At 32.3% G+C, this 26470-nt stretch overlaps 3 protein-coding genes across 3 annotated transcripts in view; 1 reads left to right on the forward strand and 2 right to left on the reverse strand.

Moving 5' to 3' along the window:
• Positions 1–2713: 2713 nt before the first annotated feature.
• On the reverse strand, positions 2714–7963 carry LOC139516528 (uncharacterized). The gene is made up of 2 exons (XM_071306695.1): positions 7010–7963; positions 2714–2822 (listed from the first exon to the last, which is right to left on the reverse strand). Exon 1 carries the CDS (start codon positions 7830–7832, stop codon positions 7017–7019), a length of 816 nt encoding a protein of 271 aa, XP_071162796.1. The 5' UTR covers positions 7833–7963; the 3' UTR covers positions 2714–2822; positions 7010–7016.
• LOC139515261 (integrase/recombinase xerD homolog) lies at positions 3166–3843 on the reverse strand. The gene has a single exon (XM_071304825.1). It carries the CDS (start codon positions 3841–3843, stop codon positions 3166–3168), a length of 678 nt encoding a protein of 225 aa, XP_071160926.1.
• Positions 7964–9038: 1075 nt separating the features above from the next.
• The window catches only part of LOC139515262 (uncharacterized), a 65865-nt gene continuing 48433 nt past the window's right edge, over positions 9039–26470 (forward strand). Inside the window, exon 1 of the mRNA XM_071304826.1 lies at positions 9039–9042. Coding sequence (XP_071160927.1) covers positions 9039–9042 — 4 coding nt within the window. The remainder of the gene's footprint in view (positions 9043–26470) is intronic.

A 26470-nucleotide genomic window follows, 5' to 3' on the forward strand; every position in this document is an offset into this window, starting at 1 on the left:
CAAAAAAAAAACTATATATATACTGTAAATAAGTTTAAACAAAAGAAATTAGTATCTATTATTGAAAAGATTATATTAATCTTACTTGTATACAACAAAATAAAGTCGATACTCAATCTGAAAATGTGAAAATGAACAATAAATAAGTATAGTGCGGTGCTACAAAAAACACGACCGTGATGATCCGGGACTCACAACCCGAATGATATTTTTTTTTACTACTACTACTAAATAGAGTTTAATGGCGGCTACCCTTGCGGGTATTGCGCCAGATTACCTTATATAAAAACATTTCAAGTAAATGTTTTAGAATTATCATTATTTAGGTATAAGCCTATATTATATATTCATATTATAGAAATTTGTGAGTTTTTTTGTTTTTTTTTTCCCTTAAATTTAATCTTATTTAAATCTGAACTATAGTGTTTATTTTAATTATCTTGATTATCTTTTGGTTAATTTAAAGTACGAAAAAGAAATATATGTGAACTTATTATTCCATCATTTGTAACTTAGCTTTCTTTGTTTATGAATATTAAATACATTGGTAAATAGGTGTGTTTGTTGTTTATACATGAAAAATGTAAGTATCTTATACTCTTTGATAGACATATCTGACTTTTACAAATATGCAAATCCTAGAAGGGGTCCGACATATTCCCGTACATGGTATATACATTAATACAATTATACCGCGGCTCGTACGTCCTTGGTAAACTGTGATTCTCTGTATATTGAATTTGACTAAAGATAGCACCCTCACTTATAAAAGATTCTTGAACTTACGTTGTAGAATAAAAAAATATATAATATATATTACTGTGTATGTATAATTAGAATCTGTAATGTATTGTTATAATAAAATTAACGGTACCAATTTTCTTGCACCAGATGCGCATTTCGACAATACATGTCTCTTCAGTGATGCTCGTTGCCAAAATATTTGAAACATATGTGTGTGTAATAAATTGCAAGTGTTGATATTGTGCAGTTATGTTCAGTATAGATACAAGAGAGTGCTATCTTGGTAGTACCTGATCTAGTGTACTACTTCAAAAAATAAAAACTTTCGTAGAAGTTTTAGTGTATATTGTCAAATTCAACGGGGTTATGTTTCTTTTATTTAGAAATCATAAACTGATAAATGATACCCTCCAGCTCTGTTACAACTTTTAAAAAGGCCAATATTTAGAAATGAAAAAACTAAAAAGAAAAGGTAAATAATATATTTCTACCAAATTATTTGTTTTTGGTGTCATCCGTTTAGACTGGAGTTTTTTTTTTACTGTACTGTGTATTGAATTGAAACACGAACGCGGACCTCGATGAGAACACCTGGATTGAAAGTTTGCAAACGTTCCGACCAATGAAATTCATTTTACAATGTAACGCGAACTTCAAAGAAAGCACCTAGATGAAATATTGTGTATTGAATTGAAACATGAACGCGGACCTCGATGAGAACACCTGGATTGAAAGTTTGCAATTGTTCCGACCAATGAAATTCATTTTGATATGTAACGCGAACTTCGACGAAAGCACCTAGATGAAATATTTTATTTCTTTGACAATAATTTTTTATTTAGAAATTACCGCTAAAATACAGTAAATAAAAATTATATCAGAGCAACAATGCATAGTTGATTCTTTTCCATTCTTGTTTTTTTTTTAAATAATGTTGATGTGGATTTTCATTTGGTAGGTAGACATTTTTATTAAAATGTTAAATGCCGTAAACGTAAATACACGGTTTTTTTTTTAAATGCAGTAGAGAATGTCGACTTAGAGCAAGTCAAGGTCGTTAAACTTAAATCAACCTACCCATCGTTTTCGCAGACTAAAATTTATCTCATATAAACAGAATACATGTTCATTTATAGCAAGACTTTTTGTACGTCACGGTGCATGACAGCACAATAATCCCTTACAGATTCGGAACCACAATTCACAAATGTTCGTATTTTGCTGCTTTTCCACAATTAATGCCAGTTTCGCGTCAGTGACCGGTATTACAATTTGTCACAGTTTTAAAAGTTTATTGAGCTGTTACTTCATTTACAATTTTGAGCAAGACTTAACTGTTTATTAAATTCAACAAATGTCAGCACTATCTTCATTAATTTTATTATTTAACACAACAATGTTTTTTATTACAAGCTACTCCATATATCAATATACAACTAGGGAATATTTGTTGTTGACCGAAGTTATAAGAAACATCGATTTAAACTATCTTAAAAATAAATAATTTATGTAAGTTACTTTAATTTCCGTGTCTATATTTAATTTACGAGTACACTATAGAAAGACAGAAAAAGAGAAACAGAAATATACAGGAATACATAAAGTTTCGTAAGTCATTGCAATGGACCATACGTTACTTACAAGTCACGACTTTTCATAGCACTCAGTAAGTTTTGAAACGAATATGTGAGATAAAGATCTACTGCATTTGGGCAAATTAAAAATATGTTAAACATCTAACTATTTTATTTTTTAACAGATTCACAAGTTTTGCATTTTTTAAACCGTGCATCAATATTTTAATGTTTTCCTTTAAATTCATTATATGTTACGTGTATTGATCATGCATTTGTTTAAATTGTGAAATATGTGACTTTAATAAGAATACACGCATATTTATGTTCTTCTTCGCTGTACTCATACGAACATAAAAATTGTCTTAATTATATATAAATAAAACAAAAAGCAATTTGGGATGAGAAATTGTACTGATCAGTTTAATATATAATAGAAATAAATTGTGACAACTCTGGTCATGTAAGTCGTGGTCTCTGGATCTCCGAATAATGGTAGGAAATCTACAAGTATAAAAATGTTACATCAGAAACAGAAATAACTGCAATTACATATCATCAATGCAAAATATACGTGTCGATCTGATCAGTAAATTTTTCTCGACAAGAGAAAAGGCGCGAAATCCAGATATATATGTGTGAAAACCGAATTACTGCGGATATAAGCGAATGCGAATATTTATACGCCAAATTAAGAAATGAATTTATGTTCTTCTTCGCTGTACTCATACGAACATAAAAATTGTCTTAATTATATATAAATAAAACAAAAAGCAATTTGGGATGAGAAATTGTACTGATCAGTTTCGACAAAAACAAAGGAAGGAAGGATGTTCTAATCACATAATTATAATCCCAAATTTTGAGAAATTTTAAGTCTATTTTCTAACTTTTCTTTTATGTAGCCATCTTTAGCCTTGTCTGTCTTCCATCTACCGTGAGCTTTCAAAAGCCTGTCGGGAACGGAATTACTAGCAGCTGCTGTAACGCCCCCGCTCCTTAGACTATGTAAGCCAAATAAAGAACTATTCAGGCCTATTTCAGAAATCGCGTTTAAAATAATTTCCCTAGTTCGAGTGTAAGAAAGCGGCCTATTCGTGCAAGCTAGTTTATGCTTATCAATAGATTTGAAGTATGAAAGAGCTCTGAAGATGTAATCTTCACTCCCAACTGGCAAACTTGCAACGCGAAAATATTTCTGTAGCATAGCAACTGGACAAAGGTCTGTACCAGTTCTAGAAATCAAAATAGTGTTACCCTGTCGATATCTATCAGTCTTACTTTTTTGAATGTTTATTTGTAGATGAGAATCGTTGAACGTTAAATCAGAAGATCGGATGTGTGCTAACTCATCGTATCTTAAAAACCCGGAAAACCCTAACAACATCATAGCACAGATTCTCAACCCTGGCAGATTGTCATTTTTGTCAAATTTTGCAATAATACTCTTCAAAATCGTAGGGGTGATGGGTTCTTTCCTTTTCAAAGGTTTAGATAACAATCTTATACCACCTTCTAATACCATGTCTAGTAATTTGTCATTTAATATACTGTCATATAAATTCAGATCATGTTCCCACTTAATTGAATAGTATGCTGCGTTTAAAACGGCAGTGGAAACTCCAGATTGTATCAAATAGTTAAGATAAAGAGCAACTGTACACACAGTGGTAGGCAAAAACGGTAGATTGTACTTTAAGCACCAGTATTTGAATCTTTTGAAATATCCTTTATATTTCTTCAAAGTATTTTCGCTTTTTGAAGCAGTTACTACTGAACACAAAGAAACTGTTAGAGCTTTCAAGTCAGGATTAGAAAAATGCCTTAAGGATTCCCAATGTGAATGTTTGAATCTAAACTGAAAAATAAATTTTAAATGAAATTAATTTGATTTAAAAAATCATATAGCGAAGCACTATATGTAAAAGAATTTATTCAAAATAATCTCAATTTGATTTACAAGTATACAATTAACGGGTTAAATGTATTAATATGAATTAGAAAATCATTAAATTAAATGGCATTTTGAGAGTACCAAAATGAAATTATCTCCTTTGTAAAATTCAACAATGCATGATAAAATATCTTGACGTCCGAAGGGGACATAACTCATTCATACTAGAGGCCCAAGCTGGACTTATCTCGAACACAATAAAACAGAATAATGCTCAAACGAGACTTTGATGTATACGTGCTAGATGCCCAATCGGGACTTATCTCTCCAAAATAAAACAATACAATGCCCAAACGGGACTTATGTTAATGTGATAGAGGGCCCAAACGGGACTTATGTTAATGTGATAGAGGGCCCAAACGGGACTTATCTCTCCATTAAAGAACAAATAAAGAATAAATCAATCTAATGCCCAAGACGGGACTCATATAAGCACACGAGAGAGCCCAATCGGGACTTATCTCTGACATAGATTAAAATATAATAAATGAACCTAAGTTATGCCCAAACGGGACTTTGGTAAGTGCAAACGACGGTATAAACGATTCCATACCTTATAAAATGCGTATTTAATGCATAACTCCAATTTTAAGTATGCTCAACAAATGCGTGTCGCAAAATAATTTTTAAATACTACTATGCCAAAACAGGATTGGTCTGAAACTACTAGTATAACACCCGACAAAAAATACAAATAAAACTAATAAAAAATAAATAAGTATTTAAATGGATATTGAGTGATATACTTACGGATTTAACTACAATCAATCTTTAAAACAAGAACGTTGAAAGTTAATGGAGAATGAATGAAAATGCTATTTTTATCCGAACCTTGGCAAAAAAATCCAGATGGTTTAACGTACTCTACAAAATCCTTTACAAAAGATTTGTATTGGTTGTTCGATGATGACCACAATAAAGGCCAAAAACATGACGAGGTCCATTTCGGAACAACGATAGTACCCTTTCCTTTACAAATTAACATGTGATTTAATGCTCTACCAACAAGGTGAACAGGGGGAACTAACCAACAGTTATAAGTATTCCACGAAAACCCGAAAGCATCAACACCACTAGTATCAGGACACCAATACGCCGAAAAGAAAATCGGTAATTTGTGATTGTTATAGTCGGCAAAAACATCACAATCGAACGGACCCCATAAAGAATTAAAATACTTGAAATGCACATCATTCACATACCAGTCATTAAAGTCAAATAGTTTACTGTAAAAATCTGCAGTAGTGTTAAGCTCACGGGGAACCCATTCTACTTCAAGGGATATGCAATTACAAATACATAGATTAAAAATTTTCAAAGCGATGTCTTGTAATTCTGATCTCATGCTCCCAGCCTGCACAATTTTAACTACATTTTGATTGTCCGTATAAATTTTCACCAAACGATTTTGAAAATCGGGCAATAAGGAAAATAGGGTTATAAATACTGCTGAAAGTTCTCTGAATGTAGAGCTTTTCTTTGCCTCGTCGGGAGTCCACACTTTATGTACAATTTTATTTGACGTTTCAACAGCAAACCCCGCACAAGCGAAACCACTTGCATCAGTAAAGACAATTCTATCTGGCAAAAATGAAACGGGTAAGAGAGATTTCCTGGGAAGTGATGTGCAGTTATTCTTCCAAAAGTTTAATTCAAAAATAGCTTCGTCGGTTAACTGAATGTGAAAATCCCAATAATCGCTAGCGGCGATAAGAATGAGCATATTCCTAGACATTATTCTGCAAATGTTTCCAAAACTGGGAATAAATGAAATAATCTTGCCAGTAACTCGTGCTAATTGTCTAGCAGTTATATTATTGATATTGCTAAAAATATCGTCTATAGTAGATTTAAAACGCTCAATCTTATCTTCAGGTAACTCTAAATTAAAAGTGTCCAAATGCCAACGGAACCCAAGCCAAGTTAAAACTTTTGTGGGGTCCCAAATACTTTTTTCATGATTCAGGAAAAAACCTGCTGACAATAAATCATGCTTTACGACCTTAGAAAGCTTCGCACAATCCTCAAAAGAGGACTCAATCCCCCAACCGTCATCTAAATATATGATCATACGATAACCTTGTGATCTCCAGTGCTTAACTAGTGGCCTCAACACTTTAGAAAACACGTGACCAGCTGTAGACAAACCAAACGGTAAACATCTAAAAACGAAATAACGGGGGCCAGTTGGGAAAATCCAACAAAAACCTAAAAACTTTTGATGATCTTCGTGTATATTAATGTGATGATAACCACTCTTTAAATCAAATTTTATCAGAAATCCTGGATTTGATACAAATTGCAAAGCCTCAGTAACACCTTCGTATTTGAATTTTCTTTTTTCGTTAAACTTATTAACGTGCCTCAAGTCCAAAATCAATCTCTTTTTACCTGAGCCGTTAACTGACACCGATAACGGATTAACGATAAAAGGAATGTGATCTTTCACCTCACGAATCACACCTGTTGACAATAATTCTATAATTGATGACTCAACAAAAGATGTGTGTTTTACGGCTGAACTGTTGTTCTTTAAAAAAACTGACGGTGGCAATTTGTAAAAAGGTATAAGGTATCCAAATTCGACAACATTAAGAACAAAATTATTAGCATTTAAAGTATATTTCCAAAAATCTAAATTTCTCCGTAAATTATCTACTCTAAAAGAGCTGGCTGAGGAGCACTCAAATTCAAAATCTTGATCGTGACTTATAAAAGGAGATAAATTGTACTTAACTGTTTCATCACTTTGCTCCTGAAGAGCCACTGGTCTCGGCTGGTTGGAACCTCCGTCTCTTTGGGCAATGATAGGCCCAGTGACCCTCTCCATTGCAGTAGTAACACCTGTCTGTTGGTTGTGAACTGGTGAAGTACTCATTCTGGTTGTAGATACCGTTACGAGGTCCTGTGCGGGTTTGTGATCCTTGGGCAGCCGGGTATTTGTAGTTTCTAGATACTTCTCTTGTAGATGCTGATGAAGTTTTACGAAAAGGCTCATCTTGAGGAACTAAGATACTCTCTGGTTCTGGAATATAAGGAGCAGGACGGGTGCTTACTTTGTTACGTCTCTTAGCTTTGGCCCGGTAGTCGGCTTGTCTTAACTTTGTTGCGTCGTCGGTCCCCTCTGTAATAGGGTCGTCTATATATTCGTCCACTACGTCCCACCCGTACTTGTCGGCTATTCGAAGAAGCTTATTTCTTTCCTTTAGGGCCTTTATGCTCTTTTCTAGGTACTGAATGGCTAAAGCCGGGGAATCTTTCTCTATGAATTTGAGGGTCTTTTCAAGTTCTGTTAAACGTTCTCCGTTAAAACTAAATTGCTTTTCATTACCGTCGTACCTGAATTTAGGAGTCTGTTTTACCGGAGGAACACTTTCAACTTCTTTAGCACCAATTCGCGTGTCAATCTCCTTGAATAACTCTTCTTTGTGCTTTCTCAATGTCAAATCAAGGCTCTGGGTAAACAGCGATAAGGCATCCTCAGGTGAAAATCGAGTAGACCCTTCACGTTCTTCACTGCGTTGAATTCGTATAGGCGATTCCGGTCCAGGTTCACTCATATTACCAAGGTCAGTATACGTGTCGATCTGATCAGTAAATTTTTCTCGACAAGAGAAAAGGCGCGAAATCCAGATATATATGTGTGAAAACCGAATTACTGCGGATATAAGCGAATGCGAATATTTATACGCCAAATTAAGAAATGAATATATATATATATATAAGTCGATAAAGTTTGAAACAAATAAACGAAAGATACATCGATGTTGTTTTGCTTGAGTGATTTACCTGTTAAAAGCTCGGGTTCAACACGGTTTAAAACGAATTAATACCAGTTTGAAATAGTTTAACGAGGGCGTGGCCTATTTGTTTGAAGTAACTTTCCACCAACTTGAATTAAATTGAACGACTGCAAGCGAATCTATTTGACTGGCATTAAAATGATTTGATATGCATTGAAATAAATTAAAAATGATTTTTATTTTTTGTCAATCTTTATCAAATGACGATTAATCTCATTTAAACAGCGTTAATGCGTTTTTGTCCGATCAAGTTAAATTTGGGTTACTAGTGCAGTAAATCACCAGTTCGAGTTAAAATCCCGCTTATTGGTCTTAACTGGTTGAGCTTTGGTCAATATATATTGCATCGGTTGTAGCAAAAAGCAAATAAGAATATAGGAAAGGATCCTAGTGGTTAAACGTATTATACATATAAGATCACCTAAACTTAGTTCATTCGTTAGAAAAACTGCTGTTGCATCCGTTTTTTGATACGCGGATTCCATCGACACGAAGTCGCCTTTATCCGAATTGGGGTGTTATTATTAAAGACTTGTGATTATAGAGCATGCCTTATCTTTCTATAGTGGCAAATCATATTTCAAGCCCTAAATATGTTAGATATTTGAATTATCGAAATCAACCTTTTGATTTATTGGTGTTGCTCAGTCTTTAGTTTTCTATGTTGTTTTTGTGCACTGTTGTTTGTCTTTTGGTCTTTTCTTTAAATGTCGTCGTCAGTTTATCGTCGTCGTCAGTTTATTGTCGTCGTCAGTTTATTGTCGTCGTCAGTTTAATGTCGTCGTCAGTTTATTTTTTGACTTATAAGTAAGAATGTCCCTTTGGTATCTTCTGCCTCTCAAATATACATAATAAGATTGAAAAAACCATCTAGACTGTATACAGTATGTTTTCCTTATGCTTTACAGTTCATTTCAGGCATATTATATTTTATATAGTTCGATAACTTAAAAGTCAGGCAGCATGGGTATGTATTGTCCTATGTTATAGCTCGGTCTATATATTATACTGTTTTCCATTCGTTCGGTTTTGTCAGTGTTTATGGACTTTATATAAGATCATCGGTTATGCATATTCGGTTGACTATATCGTCTGGTCTATTTATAGTCTTAACACCAGCCTTACATTTTTCAGTTATTTTGATGATTTCATCAAATATATGTCCAAAAAATTAAAACAAGACTTATACATTTCAGGCGTCTGGACCATTTTTCTAGATTTACCTTCACCAGGAATGCTCAAAGCCGATTATTTGAAGGCAAAGGATCTATAAGAATCGAAACAGTTAAAGACCTATGTGACCAAAATGGTAATTAACAATGTCCTGCTGACAAAGGTTACGTTACCAAAATGTTATGTTATGGCCAGCTGAATCTATAGCATTGCATTTGTGGTGTAGGTGGAGTTCTATACGGTTGTGTGTGTTTGTTTAACCAAATGAAAATTTGCGAGCTAAATCGGTGTCACGAAGGGTCAACCAATGCAGTTCTAATGGTAGAGGTAATTTTATACGTCAACCACATCAAATTAGTTGATAGAGAGCCGTGCTGTAGTGGTTAGTGCATCGGATTACTAACACAAGGGTTCCTGGTTCGATTCCCAGTCCGGGAAGAACATTTCAGGGACTGAATTTTCGGCTCTCCCTTGACACCATTTGCGAGTATGGTCTTGAGGAAACGATGGTAGTCCGTCGGAAGGACCCGTGTTAAGAGAGAGTCATATCTCTTGTACGTAAAAGACACCCTTGTAGATTTTCGAAAAACAGTAAGCTTATGCCGCTACAAGGCAGCACTCGCACCTGCAAAGTGGAAAGGGATTAATATTAGTTGCAAAACTTGTTTCCCAATCCACTATTAATAAATAGGTTTAAACTAAACTAATCAAATTAGTTGCCAGATTTTATGAATAGAAGTCGGCATTCCAATCCGTTTGTGGAGGGTCTTGACAAATGTCGTTTGAGGACAGAACTGTGGTGGGATTCCGTTTCTTTATACTTGTTTTTCATTGTTCAATTGTCACGATTCGGAAGAAAGCCTATGCTCACGTATCATCGTGTTATTGATATGTGTATACTATGGTGTAAATGTACCCCTGCCGTAATACTCTTAAAAAAGTTAAAAATCAACTTAGCTCTCATATCAAAGTGCCTGTGGTGCAATTAATTGCAAGGATAAATCTCGATAGTGATAAACGCCATGAAACTCATTCTACTAATTGATTTTGGTCAATAACCATAATTATTTTGAAGTACATGAATGGCCCTTCACATAAGCGATGGTATTATTCTATCCATGAAAAAACACTTACTTCACAGCTGTCAATAAATGGTTGAATTTGTTGTTAACTTAAAAAAAAATATGACAGAATGTTAATTTTAAAATCATTACTGTCAAAAAATGTTGTATCAAGTCAATTATGGATGCTAAGTGATCTGTACTGAATTCATCTGTTTCAACATTCACTTGATAAGACAAACATATCATTAAAACGAAATAGTAATGGTAATTTATTACAAAAATGTAACAATTGCATTTAACACAAAAAGTGCTTAGAGTTTTAACGCTGTTTTCTGTCTTAGTTTTCCGTTTCGGGAGTTACTGTGGTGTTCCTACAACATATGGTAATATGGTGTTACTTTCAACTTCAATTCAACGCAGTAGAATGACATGCTTGTCCAAATGTTCTCTAAACAGTGCTTGTCTTGGAGTCAACTTTAAATTTCCTAGCATCCCTAAGTGATGTTATGCTAAGAAATAGTTTTACTGAAAATAATTCAAATAATCACGAGGAAACAAGACCAACGACAAGAGGCAAAGAACATGGTAGCCATTGTGAACCATCTGAATAAAATCATGCCTGATCTCATTGATGCCGTGTCCCACACTCAATACCAATAGCTAACCGGAATTTATTCTCATAGTGATGGAGGAAAGCTTTTTAATATCTGAACAACTCATAACTTGTTTTCTTTATAAAGGCCAGTCAAGGAGTTTTTATAGTCCAATATAGTCAAAAGTAAAAACTTTGAAAATATGACCTCAAAAACAAACCTTATTAAAATGTAAATCGGGGGAAATAATAGTGAGATTACAAAAGTACAGAACTTGTATTTAGACATGCATTGGTTTTGGAAAACTGCAGATCGATGGTGTTACAATAGAGAGTGTGCTGTCTCGACCTGTCTGTCAAATTCCGGTTTCCTTTTCACGATAACGGCACCATGAAGAAACCACACAAGTCTAATTTGGTGAGGCAATTCGAATCTGAAGTTTATTCTGTACTTTTGATACCCTCCATTGGTTTAATGTATAGGTGCTAGAAAAAAAAAACCGGTCTGTGATCTTGCACCTGACTATTGTATAGATATGTCTCAATGCTTTAACCTACCAGCAGCAGACATGTTTGATCGCTTTGACACACAAAACTCCATAAAGGCTGCGGAAAGGGAACGCCACACAGAGACAGGTTAAAAAAGACAGAACTTCTTGTATGATAAATATGACAAATAGGTTCTCTTAAATTTCTTTGGTAATTGTATACTTCAAAACTTTGACAAAGCTTCCACCTGATAGTCAGCTTTACTTATAGCTGGAACGTTAGGAAATCCTGAAATTGTCAATGTTATTTCAGACACTACAGTTAATGGATGTCATTATTGACTTTGTATATGGATGTACTTGTTCTTTTTGTTTACATTACTATACATTACACAGATAACACACACACACTTGTTGTGGGTGCAGAAGTTATTATTATCATTGTATTATGTGTAAAGGACAGTCGAATACTGATTTTGCCTATTCACCAACTATGTAGCTGCCTTTTTTCATCAATTTTCAAACAGATGCATGTTGTACAAGCTCTTTTCAGAAGCGATACAACTTAATCTCTATTTAGATTAGATACGAAATCAATCGTCAAGACTTTGAAGGATACGCACATGGATTTCAGTGGTTTGCCGATCTTTGGAAGGTCCGACAAAGAAAGAGCTTTTGTATGTTTAAGAAAGTTAGTTTCAAAGCTTTTTATCAGAAAAAAAAATCGTTATGATATGAATAACATGCACCAAGCTTATCATCAGTAGATATTAAGTCCATTCTGGTTGCTTCCCTGTGGTATGGCACTAAAACACCAGTTTAAGTACTTCTTTACAAACTCAAATTTTGACAGCATCATACATTGCTATACCCCCTATGAGATCTCCGTAAGAGTACGGATGGCGAGAGGATAACATTACGTTTCATCCCGTGTATTTAGAATGGCATTTAGCAACATAATTATAATTGTTAGACCTTATGTTTTCATGTAAGGGAACATCTCCATGTAAAAAGTCAGGTGCTTGTTTACAACAAAACATTACATGAACGGAGTTATGGACCTGTCAGGGGTCGGAATTATGCACAAATCCCAAATTTAATTTATTTGACAGATGAAACAGAAGAAAATGTTCGCTGAATTAAGATGTTAAGACCTCTTCGACGGTATTGGTTTAATTTTAATTGTTTGCGAGTGATTTAGTGTTTTGTTTTTCTGATCATAGTCAGGCATGAGCTTTTGCCAAATATGCATACTCACAATAAAAACAAAATGTATAATTTATATCAGAGTTTGAATGTCACCAGTCAAAAGATCTAATGTAACATCAATGTATGTGTGTTGATCTTTGTTAATAGAACAATTGTTCAGAAAACGTCAATATTCATAATAATAAATGTTTTAAGCCAGTTTTTTTTAACGTTTTTGATATAATCAATTGTTTATTGAATTAATATATGTCTGTATCTTATATTTATCATAAATTGCTATATATATCTTAAAATCTCGTAATTTTATTATGTAACAAATATATAATTTTTATTTAATTGAATAAATGTCTTTTATTTACTCGCATTTATACTTTAGGCATTAAACTTAATGCCTGGACACATTTTTCAGGATTTATAAGCTTAAATCCTAGGATTGAAGACTAATGCCTAACATCATTTAGGCATTAGACTTAATGCCTAGGCGTTAGCTTATTGCCTAGGATATAAGCTTAATGCCTAATTTCACTTATTGCCGCTAACATATATTTTAAAATCTTGAAAAACATAGGTGTAAACATTAAAATAGTTTATTTGATCTTTGACCTTATTTTATGCAAAACTGCCACCACATTTTTTTTTTACGACATTGATTTTTCAGTTGTTCTTATTAAGAATCCAATGATATATATAATATAGCCATATAGTATGTTTGACGATTAAATTTGGAAATATCTAGTCTGGTCCCCGCACTATTATGAAAGTCTGTCGTTAATGAATTGTTTGTGTTCTATTAAGATATTCATCACAACTTTTTTTAGTGTGATGGTAATGAAGATGTTCGTTGGTATTGTTCACACATCGTTGTCAATATAATGGATCTTTGTGCGACTGTCATACAAATAATAGGTTTAGCGCTATAAAACCAGGTTTAATCCACACTTTTCTAAATATAAAAATGCCTGTACCAAGTCTGGATTATGACAGTTGTTGTTATCAATTCGTTTGATGTGTTTTAACTTTTGATTTTGTCATTTGATTTTGGACTTTTTTTTTAAATTTACCTCGGAGTTCAGTATGTTTGTAATTTTACTTTTTTACTTATGTGGACACTAAACAGGCTTGTGAATGCTTAAGATGATAAAAGGAATGACAATAATTTAGATGTCAAATTCAACAAAATTTGATAAAGCTTTGATTTAGACTGATTTATCTATGCTAGAAAATGAACAGTGGACAAAACAAAAGTAAAATAGTATTGAAAATCACAATTGTAGAAAAAGTTTTCACTAAACTCAAACTAGTTACATGTATCATAACTGCGAAAAGTAAGATTTGAATATTTCCAAAAATAACAGGCTTTGCTGCAGTACGAATTCATTAAAGTATGAGAAACATTTTTTTCAACTGCAAATGAAGCGATAGTTATGCCGGTTAACACTATATAAAATAATTATCCGTATATAATCGATGCATAAGTTCATAGTTTGGTTTAAAACGAAACTAATTGTAATATCGACCGACTATTTCAAATATTTACAAATACATGAAAATAAACTATATATGTATTTAATGATACGATAGGTCACTGATTCTCTGAAGATATATACTGTTACAAAAATAGAAGAGTGTGTCCTAAAGATAATATTGAGGTGTTTGGATTGTACTCGTTCTTATTTCAACATCTCTGAAGATTTATGTTGTTACAAGAAAAGGAGAATTGTGTCTTAGGAGTTGCATTGAGATATTTGGATTGGTTAAGGACTCGTTTTTATTTAAACATGGATTGCTTAAGGACTCGTTCTTATTTCAACATCTCTGAAGATTTATGTTGTTACAAGAAAAGGAGAATTGTGTCTCAGGAGTTGTATTGAGATATTTGGATTGGTTAAGGACTCGTTTTTATTTAAAACCTTTTACTGTATATCCAACACGTCAGCACATTTTAGATATATATAATGTATGCCAGTTTATTAGTTTCTATTTATTTTGGTTTTAAATCATGAATTTTTTTTTATAAATGATTTTGTTCAATAAAATATGATTTGAAAATATATGCATTTCAATGTCGACATAAAACAAAAGTATAAGTTGATACAATCAATGCTTTCAATAGTATTTATCGACGCTTGGAAATTGATTTGAAAATTATACTAAATTGTATCAACATATTTTAAATAATTATGCGATTTTAAATGTTAAAAGCTTCTTGCACTAAATAATACACGACCAGTCATTTTAATATTTGCTCATGTAAAAGCCGATTTAACCTTGAGTGTTAACAAATAATAACTAAATGAATAAAATACAACAACATTATATTTATCTTCTTTATCAACATAAAAAGGATTACAAATATTTGATTATTTCAAAAAAACATCAAAATATTAAATTTTTGAAATCGGATCAATATCATTATATTTGTAATTGAAAGTTTTCTACGTCCTCGTTATCAATTATACATAACAAATATTCCGTATATATACATTTTTTTGGAGATGAGATTTATATGCCATACATTTGCTATACAAAGTATAACGAAGAATATTGTTTTGATAATAGTTATGGTGTATCAAGTTTATACAAATGGTGGTAAGTAATTTCCATTTTCAGTGTTGTGCCAAAAAATATATCATTGGTATGGCCATAATCAATAATTGACTGTTCACAAAACTTTAAATTTTGGAAATACTAAGGATTTTCTACCTTAAGAATACATGATGTAAATTACCTTTGCTGTATTTGGCATACATGGTGTTTTGTGCTCTCCGGCATCGTACTTTATTCGGCTTTTTTTTAATATTTTTTAGTCGAGCGTCACTGATGAGTCTTTTTCAGTTTTTTGATTTTGCCATCTCGCTAGGGACTTTCTATTTTAAATGTTCACTGGAATTCAGTATTTTTGCGAATTTACTCTTTTGAAGATAAAATGCGCGTCTTTGATCCTATCATTATCGATGATAAGTAAGTGAAAAAATCGATTCAACAGATTTGAAATAGGGGTAAAAGATACCAGAAGGACAGTCAATGCCAAGGCTAGAAAAGAAAGAGACAAACAGTCAAATCAATTAATAATGCAAAAGACACAACATAGAAATATAAAGACTGAGCAACACGAACTGCACCAAAACTTTGGGGTGATCTTAGGTGCTCCGGAATGGTAAGAAGATCATGCTCGAAACGTGGCACCCGTGATGTTCAAGCTAATACAAACCCAGTAAATAATATAATGCGGTATGTCACACTTGTGGAAGGTAACGGGATTTTAGTTACGACATAAGGAACATATCCGATATATCATTCTGGAGACGGATATTCCATATCAGTCAACCAACTCGGGATTGCGTTCGTAAAATTTACGAAGGGATGATTTCAACTTCACCATTTAAAACTCTTGCTGTAATATCTTTCTAGTAACCAGCAACCCTGTATCAAAGAAATCCAAGCTCGGGAATATCGTATCAATTGGGAGAAACATACTCCGTATGCAGACGCTGCTGGAATGTTGCTATATAGAAATGGAAGTTCACAGTTGGGAAGCTGCAATCATCTCTTTTGTCGTAAAATTTTGTTTCAAACGACCCTCATTGTCAATTTTAGATGTAAGTCAATATATAAGGCAGACACATCTGTATATGTTGTATCCTTTATCTCTAGTTCAATGGGATTGATGTGTTCAGCATAGTCAACAAATTTTGAATTATAAAGTGAGAGAACATCATCTATAGCTAAATAGCGGAAAGTAAGAATAAAGGACATTGCTACCTTCTTATCTTTCTTACTAAGAAGTTCCTGTATGAAGTCAGCCTCATAATCAACATGAAACAAGTTATAAGAAGAGGGACACAATTGATTTCCGATGGAATGTCGACAGTCTGTAGACAAATACGTCATCCAAACGTAACAATCAAGAAATCAAGCGTCTTGATAACATAAAAAGAAGATGTGGCATGATTGCCAATGAGACAATTCTCCACAAGAGACCAAATAACACAGAAATTCAGAGATTTTTTTTGGTTTCATAGTGATTCTTTACAAAGTAAGATTTATCTCGCCTTAAGACAATATACTTGTATCTACATTGGCCGTTTTTTTTTATGAAACAAAGCAATAACAACTCTTTAAATTTGTCTTTCAGTTTTGAATGGAGAATACTTGTGTAAAGTGTAGTAGAGTGAAATGTTTTAATACTATTGAAAGATTTAAGAGTCTTAGATAGTATGTACTCTAAAAGATCTTTGATTTTTTTTAATATCCACATCTGATTCACGCCACCTCTAGAAAAAGGCAATTTCACAATAACTTTGAGGCCCGGTTTTTATAGCCGATAAAATAGATGTTTTAAAATAGTTTCGAATTAAGATAAAGATTTATATAGATAGTCTAGTCAGTTCAAGTACATGAAGTTAATGTTGAAATGTAAATATATGGTTTTGCAATTCGATAACATGCACAAGACAAATATAGTTAACTCATACTTACGGCGATGCTTCAGTAATTTATTTTAGAAATTTTCATTTTCATTTGTATTTTTTTCTGTAAATTTGTTGTATCATCATATATAGATATAGGAAGATGTGGTATGAGTGCCAATGAGACAACTCTCCATCCATATAACAATTTATAAAAGTAAACCATTATAGGTCAAGGTACGGTCTTCAACACGGAGCCTTGGCTCACACCGAACAGCAAGCTATAAAGGGCCCCAAACAATTATTAGTGTAAAACCATTCAAATGGGAAAACCAACGGTCTAATCTATATAAAAACGAGAAACGAGAATCACGTATGAACTGCATAAACAAACGACAACTGCTGTACATCAGATTCCTAACTTAGGACAGGTGCAAGCATTTGCAGCGGGAATAAACGTTTAAATGGTACCGAACCTTCTCCCTTTTCTGAAACAATAGTATAACATCACAACATAGAAAACACACTATTAAATATCAATTGTTAGGCTTTATTCAATCAAAAATAAATCAAAAAAAAAAAACTCATACCATTATACGAATGCTTAGGAGATTAAAATTTATTAAATGGATTTATCTTTTGTCTTTGATTTATCAGATGTAAAAGAATCTTACTGTTATTGCACTGTAAGCATCTGATTTTTTTGGGGCCCTTTTACCTTTATTTATACTCTAGCATCACTGACGAGTATTTTGCTGATTAAATGCTTATCTGGCGTACAAAAATGTATTTCGAATATAAAATGATGAATTTAAGTACACATGTTTGTCATAGGTACAGTATATTCTAAACTTATAAATATGTATTTGTTTTAAATCACTTCGGATTTGATTTTGTTTACCTTCACTATATTTTATACAATAATCATGTTAGTATATAGTTTGGTAATCTGAAGGTCTGAATTTAATAGAAAAGTAATTCCTGCAACATATACATGATAAAGTCACAAGTAAGTTTTTTTATACATCAATTTTAAAGAAGGTGTTTTATTTCATATATTCATCGAACACAAGGCGACTGCGCCCGAATAAATATTCTTGGCCAAATAGGATAAGGTTTCAACATAGATCCAGTTTTACAAAAGTTTATCTCAGGTGTTCCGGAAAGAGTAAGCAGATATAATATGCATTATTGTTTTCTAATTGGTCTTCATTATTTAATATGTTGTGCAATCAGGGACATCTCTGCTTTTTCTTTTAGATTGTATGTATAACAAAAAATGAAAAATGTGTCAAAAACAGTAATAAGTGACAATAATTTAGTGTACTTACAAATGTAATGGTCAATTTAAAGGAGCATAATAAAAAAAAACAATATATGTTATTGGTTTTGATATTTCCACTTATGGGCTGTGTAGCTCCAAAAAGGTTTCATGTTAAAACCAATACCGTTTACATTTTTTTTTCTGTAAGTAAGACATTCAGTTTAAGTAGTTTATTGTTAAAAAATGGTATATGTTGCTTACTTAAGGTGGTACCTAACACTACAGGGAGATAAACCTGTAAAATCAGCAAAACGTTTTAATTACGCAGTTGTGTTGTTAAGGTAATATTAAGCTTTTCAATGATCAAAATAAGTGTTTGTCAAACTGCTATATAACCAGTGTAATCTATCTGATTAAACGGTTGGTTCAATTTTTTTAATTTTTTTATATTTTTGTCTTAAGGACAAAGTTAATACTTTGTCAAAATTTAAAGAAAATTAAAAGAGCCAAATTAATATTAGTTCAGGTGTTGGTTAACACCTTAATTATTAAAATATTTTGAACATAATGTTGCGATCCTTATCATGGTTAGGTTATGAAGTTCGTTTTTATAATTATGTTGTTACATCATCTGCTACAATACGCATTATGATTTATGTACCTATTGTCATTGTTTTCATTGTCATAATCACTAAATACTTATTTTGTTATTACTTTCTCGATAATACGAAAAAGATTAAAACCATCTTCTTGCAGCCTGATCTGTTTATTAATTCATACTGTTTTTACTTTATTTACACGTATTAAAAAAAAAACTTCTAAGTTTTATCTGAATTTTGCGATTGACTGATTTATGATAATTGTATTACCGCAGATAATTTACTCTTGATCCATTCATGTACATATGGGCTACATTAGAGGGGCGAAAGATATAAGAGGGACAGTCAAACTCGTAGATCGAAAATGAACTGACAACGTCATGGTTAAAAAAGAAAACGACAAACTCGCAAATAATAGTACACAAGTCACAACATGAAAAACTAAAGACCTAGCAACACGAACCCCACCAAAAACTTTGGGCGATCTCAGGTGTTCCGGAAAAAGTAAGCAGATCCTGCTTTCCATTTGGCACCCGTCGTGTTTATTATGTTATTACAAACCCGGTTAATAGTGTCATTCGGTAGGTCACATTCGTGAACAGGAAACGGGATTATAGAAACGACATAAGGAACATATCCGGTATCATCGGTGAAACGGATATTTCATAATGGCCAACCAACTCGTAATGGCGTTCGTAAAATTTACAAAGTGATGATTTCAACTTCGCTGTTTGAAACTCTTGGTTTATAAGCTTCCTTGTGAGCAGCTACGTATTTCAAGGATATCATGATAAGGAATACAGGCTCGGGAATACTGTATCAATTCGGAGATATATACTCAGTATGTAGCTGCTGCTCGAATATTGCTATATAGAAATGTAAAGTTCACAATTGGGAAGCTTAAATCATCTCTTGTATCGTACATTTTTTTTTCAACCGACCCTTATTGTCAATTTCGAGATGTAAGTCAAGATGCTAGGCAAACGTAACTGTATCGAAATTATCATCCATCTTTAATTCGATGGGATATATGCGTTCAACATAGTGAATTAATTTTGAATTATTTAGTCAGAGAATATCATCTATATAGCGGAATGTAAAGTTACTGGATATTGCTTACTTTTTACCTTTCTTCCTTAGAACTTACTGTATGAAGTCAGCCTCATAATAGAAATAAAGGAAAAAGTTGACAATAAAAGGTGCTCAACTTGTTCCCATGCGAATGCAATTAGTTTGTTAAAAAACACTTCCTCCAAATATGTTGTCGATTAAGAAATCAAGCATCTTTTGTTTGAATCAAAATGGTTCTCTAAATAGTAGGAAGTATCCATCCCTAAGACAAGACATTTGAATCTACATTGGCCAACATTGTTCAGTGCATTTCTAAAACTATACTACGAGGGTGTAACGTTTATTTAGTTTTCAATTGCATATTCTATCAATTAGGTAAACGCCTGTCCCAAGTCAGAAGCCTCTGGCCTGTGTTATTCTTGTATGATTTTAATTTTAGTTTCTTGTGTATAATTTGGAGTTTAGTAAGACGTCAATTATCACTGTATACTTAATTTTTAAGGGGCCAACTGAAGGACGCCTACGGGTGTGGGAGTTTCTCGGTACATTAAAGACCCGTTGATGGCCTTCGGCTGTTGTCTGCTCTATGGTCGGGTTGTTGTCGATTTGACACATTCACCATTTTCCTTTCTCAATTTAATTTTATCATTTTTATAAATTTCCTGTTTACAAAACTTTGAATTTTTCGATAAACTAAGGATTTTCTTTTTCCAGGAATACACTACCTTAGCCGTATTTGGCACAACTTTTAGGAATGTTGGATCCTCAATGCTCTTCAACTTTGTACTTGTTTGGCTCAATAACTTTTTTGATATGAGCGTCACTGATGAGTCTCATGTAGACGAAACGCGCGTCTGGCGCACTACATTATAATCCTGGTACGTTAGAATACTACTAACAACAATGCATATATTTCTGCGTCCTAATTGTTACCTTCAAGTTTGATTATGCCCATTTTTATTTTTTTCTGGATTTTAAGCTTTTAAGTAAGTTAAACATTGAACCCTATGGGAAATATATGCAATTTGTTTTCTCCTAGAAAACTACTGAACGAATAAAACCAACATAGCATGAATGTTCTTATGGGAAACTGACCAATTGTTGTTACTTTGTAACCAAACCATCATTCTAGATGGCCACCGGCAGGGAATTAGGTTAACATAAGACCCTAGGTGAATAACTAACAAATGTTTGTTATAGAAGAAGCATTTGTATGTATGAATAAAATTGAATGAAACCAAACATGGCATAAATGTTCCTTATGAGGTATTGTTGAAGTGTTGCTACTTTGTTAACGATTTACTGTTAATAATGGCCATCAGGAGAAAATTAGTTTAACGTAGAACACTATGGAGACATATGTCATAAATGACTTAATGTAAAGAACCTTTATACCAAACATGGTACTAATGTTCCTTACGATATGCTTACCACGTTTGTAACTTTGTTACTGGTTTGTCATCCGTGATAACCACCCACGGGAGACCTAGTTAGAGGAATTACAATGTTTAAATATCTATTAAGCCGCCAGAAGGGGGCATTGGTGTAGCATAGAAACCTATTGGAAAAACATTCAATTATAAAAGTGTCTGCTAAAGTTTATTAAAATGGATTAAAAGCTAAGGATTTTGTAGAAGGCCGTTATTTGACCTTTATTGCATTGCGACTGAGACGGAGATTTGTCTTGTTTGGTTGTTTGATTTTTTCTCCGATGAAGTAATCGTTTATTAGATATGTTAGATATGAACACAACACTGATATCAAAATCAATACACTTCAAAATTGAATTATTTCAAATTAATACTTGAAAGGTATTATTAAAGCTTTAAGCAAATAGTTTTAAGCAGTTTTGAATAGATTAAGAAATTGAAATTATACCAAACTATGGAACGATAAGTTACATACATATTTAAAAAGTTAAATTATCAGAAGTTTTCGTGCAGTGTCAAGAAAAGAAACAAAAAAATACATAATTCAATATTTGCATTTGTTTAAATTTATATCTGCTATGCATATATAGTTTTACAAAAGGATAATACTGCAGACGTGTAATTTGTACACATTCAAAATATGTCATAATCCTAGTAACCAACAATTAGAATTTTTGTTTGAAATACTCGATTTTTTCGTCATGGAAACTATTGAACACCAACAACAAAAAGTTCTTATAAAAAGAATATTTAAGGTTATGAATAGATCTTTGTTTCTAGTAAAAGAAATGTTCAACATTAAAATGACTGTTTATTTCGTTTTCATCAAGTTACTCCTGTTGTTTGTTCATAGTGGTAAGTTTTTTTGTACAATTTTCAAATGTAACATATAGTCTACATGTTTTTCATCTTTCTTTAACACCAATTGGTAAATATTTTGTGCATTTTGAGGATGCATATAAAGTATAAAATAAATTGATTTTGTTCGACGAAGTTTAGGAAGGACCAAACATTATTGGTGCCAAGTGCCGTCTATTATCTCTTATGTGTAAAATTCAAAGCATTTCAAAGACTGATGAGTTATGCGTAAAAAGTTTGTGTGAAGTTAATATATCAAATACTGAATGGTTTTAATGCAAATCATTTAGTGCAAATGCTATGGTTGTAATAGTAAAATATGTCGGTATTTTTTCTTTGGGATATTATTATCTTTTCACTTCAGACTGTCCCGATTTCAACAACCCATTTCTCAATGGTCTTCTGGGTTCAATTTGATCATGTAGTGGATAGGTTATTTCTATTTGTTTTTAATCAGATTTTTCATATAAAAAAGACTAGATAAACTATATAACCTAATGATGTACAACTCATATGAAGGCAACAAATGTTGATTAATTTTATATGATACTGTCTGTATAAAAGATGCCAGTCACAAAACAAATACATTAAGGTCATTAAATATAATTCATGTATTTTATATTGTATTTAAGTTAACTCTCCGCCTACACTGTTTAACTTGTTTCATAAACATAACGCGTTTGTTTCACTATATTTGACATACAAACGATGAAGTAGAAACGCCTCTCAACCTCTTTACATATACTCTGCACAGACGAAGTTCTGTTAAGGTGACCATGGAAATGAATTTTCAACTTTATTTCATCACCGTCGGGCTAAATTATGATTTTTTGTTGAGAGACATTTATATACTCTTAATGCTTTCATATTCTGCATAGTCTAAGTTGTATCTATACTCTAGTAATTATATTTTGATATATTTGTATAAAATTTTACGAAAAGTAAATGTATAAATGTTTAGGTTAATTTCTAAAACTATCTATTTTTCTTACTAGTTAGTACACTCGGTACACTAAAATACCTGGCTATAATTTGTTCAAATAAGGCCTTCACTTTTGAAGTGTCAAAATTCGTTTTTTAAAGTACAATAATAATTGCATGCTTATACTTGTGATTTTGAATCTGTTAAAAGTTTTCATTTTTTTTTAAACTGCACACATGTAATGTATATACCACTTTGACTCATTATCTCAACACATTTAATTAAAATGAGTATTTAAAAGTCCGAATGTGAATATACATGTTTGAACTCTTTATGTCATTGTTTAGAAAGAAAACTAAAAATGTATTTTTTTAGTAACAACAAACAAAACAAATATGTCTTTGATACAATAACTGCCCTTGAATCTTTACTAGATGACATTTGTGTTCTTAATAGAGATTCTATACATTGTCAAGTTATTGGATTTTTAATGCGGACTGTCTGTGCGTCACTAAATGCGAGCCTGTTTCTGTATTATAAATAGTAACAATGTCTGACTAAAATCATAAGAGACCCATCAAAACAACATCTGATACAAAACTTTAATTTTAACACTTTTCGAGGTTTGGATAATATATAAGCTTTCAATAATGACGAATTCAGTATTCACACCAAAGAGATATATCCTGCTGAAATGACTTTAAATACATCTTATACTAAAAATGAACACTGCCCATTCCTCGGTCTTGAGATCAATATTTTAACAGGCATCGTAATACCAAAAATTCTGATAAAAGAGATTTTGTTTCATTTCCTATAGGTAATTATCCATGATGGTGACGTTTCCGTGTTACAACCGTATGGTTCATTTGGTAGATTTGCTCTTGTATTTAACAATGTTTATGATTTTAACAAAGAAATACATGTATTACTCCAAAATTATTACACCATGGTTTTTCAATATCACACACTAGTTAAAACAGTTACTAAATGTTATCATCGATACAAGGACATCATTCGTTAATATAAATCAACATGAAGATAACTTACAGTTCCAGTAATTCACATCAAGTTGTTTATGTTGATATTTTTGAAAAATCACAACAATGTCGGCATATTAACTGATATCATTATTGGAGGCTTTACCTTCTTGAACTACTACATGTTTTTCATACGAAGATGATAACGCATCCACAAAATCCGGGTTCTTGAATAGTCTCGAAACCTTTGTGCTTATAGTGCATCGTAGTATCTGAATTCGCTTGCGAATGCATGATCGACTAGCTTTGATCCATTCAGAACAACTGTCCAGTTCTGGTTTGTCTGTTTTAGGCTTGATACTTTTTCTATCATAGTCCGCAGATGCATCCATCCGAACAACTGTACAACAGGTGCCTGACTTAGGAGTGGTGTAAATAAAGGCAGCATGCAGGTTTAAAAGTTTTAAATACAACAACCTTCACAAAAACTTAAGACACTAAGTGACTTGTAAAAAACAGAAAGATAAACAAAGACAGGTTATATAATTTCACATTTAGATATAAGGATGATGTTCTTTCCTTTAACAATCCTAAATTTTCACTAATATATTCCCCAAAACTAAAAAATTCCAGAAACAACAAACATGGCTTCCGCCGCCTCATTTTTAGACTTATACAGATGGGTGCAGATCAAGAAATGTGAAAATAGCACAAAAATTAGAGAAATATTTTGTAAAACTGTGAGAAAATGAAAAACTTTGGAATTGCCAGAGCCTTCATAACAGTAATTTTACCTACGATAATTTTTACCAGTCATCAAGTCTGTTTATTAAGTTAACTAGCTGTACAGGTTAGGATCGCACCCATCTGTACCTCGAATTTGACATACACAGGCATCTCAGTACCAGATTCTATGTTACATTTTTGTTTGTTTTTATAATGATTAAGATTATAAAACAATTTTGACTGCTGTACCCCTATTTTTGTCATTTTAACCTATTACTGTATCGTAGGTTACTTTTTACGGGTGTAAAATTACGCGAATTTCATTGAATAAGGTATACAAAATATTTATGCGGTTATTATTTTGGCGGATTCAAAGCTTGTATCAATACCTTAGCATGTACACTTTTAACTGGCCGAATTTATATTTGCAATTTTGTTCTCTGCAAAATTAAGCGACGATTTACACCCCGCGAAAATAACCAGCTATACGGTATGTCTTTTTGTTTTGTTCACACATCGTTGTCAATATAATGGTATTTGATGCGTTTGTCATACAAGTGAGAGGTTTAGCTAGCTATCAAAACAGGTTTAATACACCATTTTCTACATTACAAAAATGTCTATACCACGTTAGGAATATGACAGCTATTCTCCATTCGATTAATGTGTTTGAGCTTTTCATGGTGTCATTTGATTAGCGACTTTTCGTTTTGAATTTTACTAGGAGTTCAGTATTTTTGTGATTTTACATTTTTCTCAAATAGCATAGTGTAATATTAGAACACAGAAAGACACATTCTAAGATATCATCTAAAATGTCTTAACTCAATCAAAAAGACATATAAGCAAAAACAAGACAACACACACTGAACGAATAAACTTGATTTTTGACACAATAAATAATACAATATTAAATACATGAAAAATGCAGATGTAAAGCAATTTAAAAATGAAAACTACATATACATGTATAACCCTGGAAAAAAATGCGTTAAATAAAACAACTTGCATCGGTAAATTTGAATATAATAATGTTGTTGTTAGGATTACGGATATATTTTTTACAAATAAATAAATGTGAGAACTAAGTATAAATGACCTTTATTACTAACATAGTGTATCTAACATTCATTTTAGTTCAGAGTTCATTTGTCCTGATAGACATTAAAATGATGTTTCGGCCGATATATTTTATTCTCTTATTGTTTCAAGAAAACTGTGGATTCATCTTGAATTGTGCTGCAGTTTGCGCTGTACTGACACACTGTCTAACTACCTTTTATAAAATCCCGTTGGTGTTCATTTTAGATAAGCAAATATAAAATACATTTAACTGGAACAATATTAATACGTAGGATCATATGTGTATTTTATTCTATGTATAGCACTGGTCTAAAATACAGTACTAGAATTTCGCTATATATCCAGATAACATACATTTATAAGTATGAATGTCTTTGTCTAAATAAAATCATCCAGCATACAAGATTAAATACTAATTTTTATAATAAGACTCATTCATCAATTTCGCTACAGTCAAATCAAATAAAAGAAAAAATAAATTCTTTAAAAATTAAAAACCAATTGTTCAGAGAACCATTGATGGTCTT

Source organism: Mytilus edulis, chromosome 3 (assembly GCF_963676685.1).
Source record: "Mytilus edulis chromosome 3, xbMytEdul2.2, whole genome shotgun sequence".
In the NCBI taxonomy this organism is placed as follows: domain Eukaryota; kingdom Metazoa; phylum Mollusca; class Bivalvia; order Mytilida; family Mytilidae; genus Mytilus; species Mytilus edulis.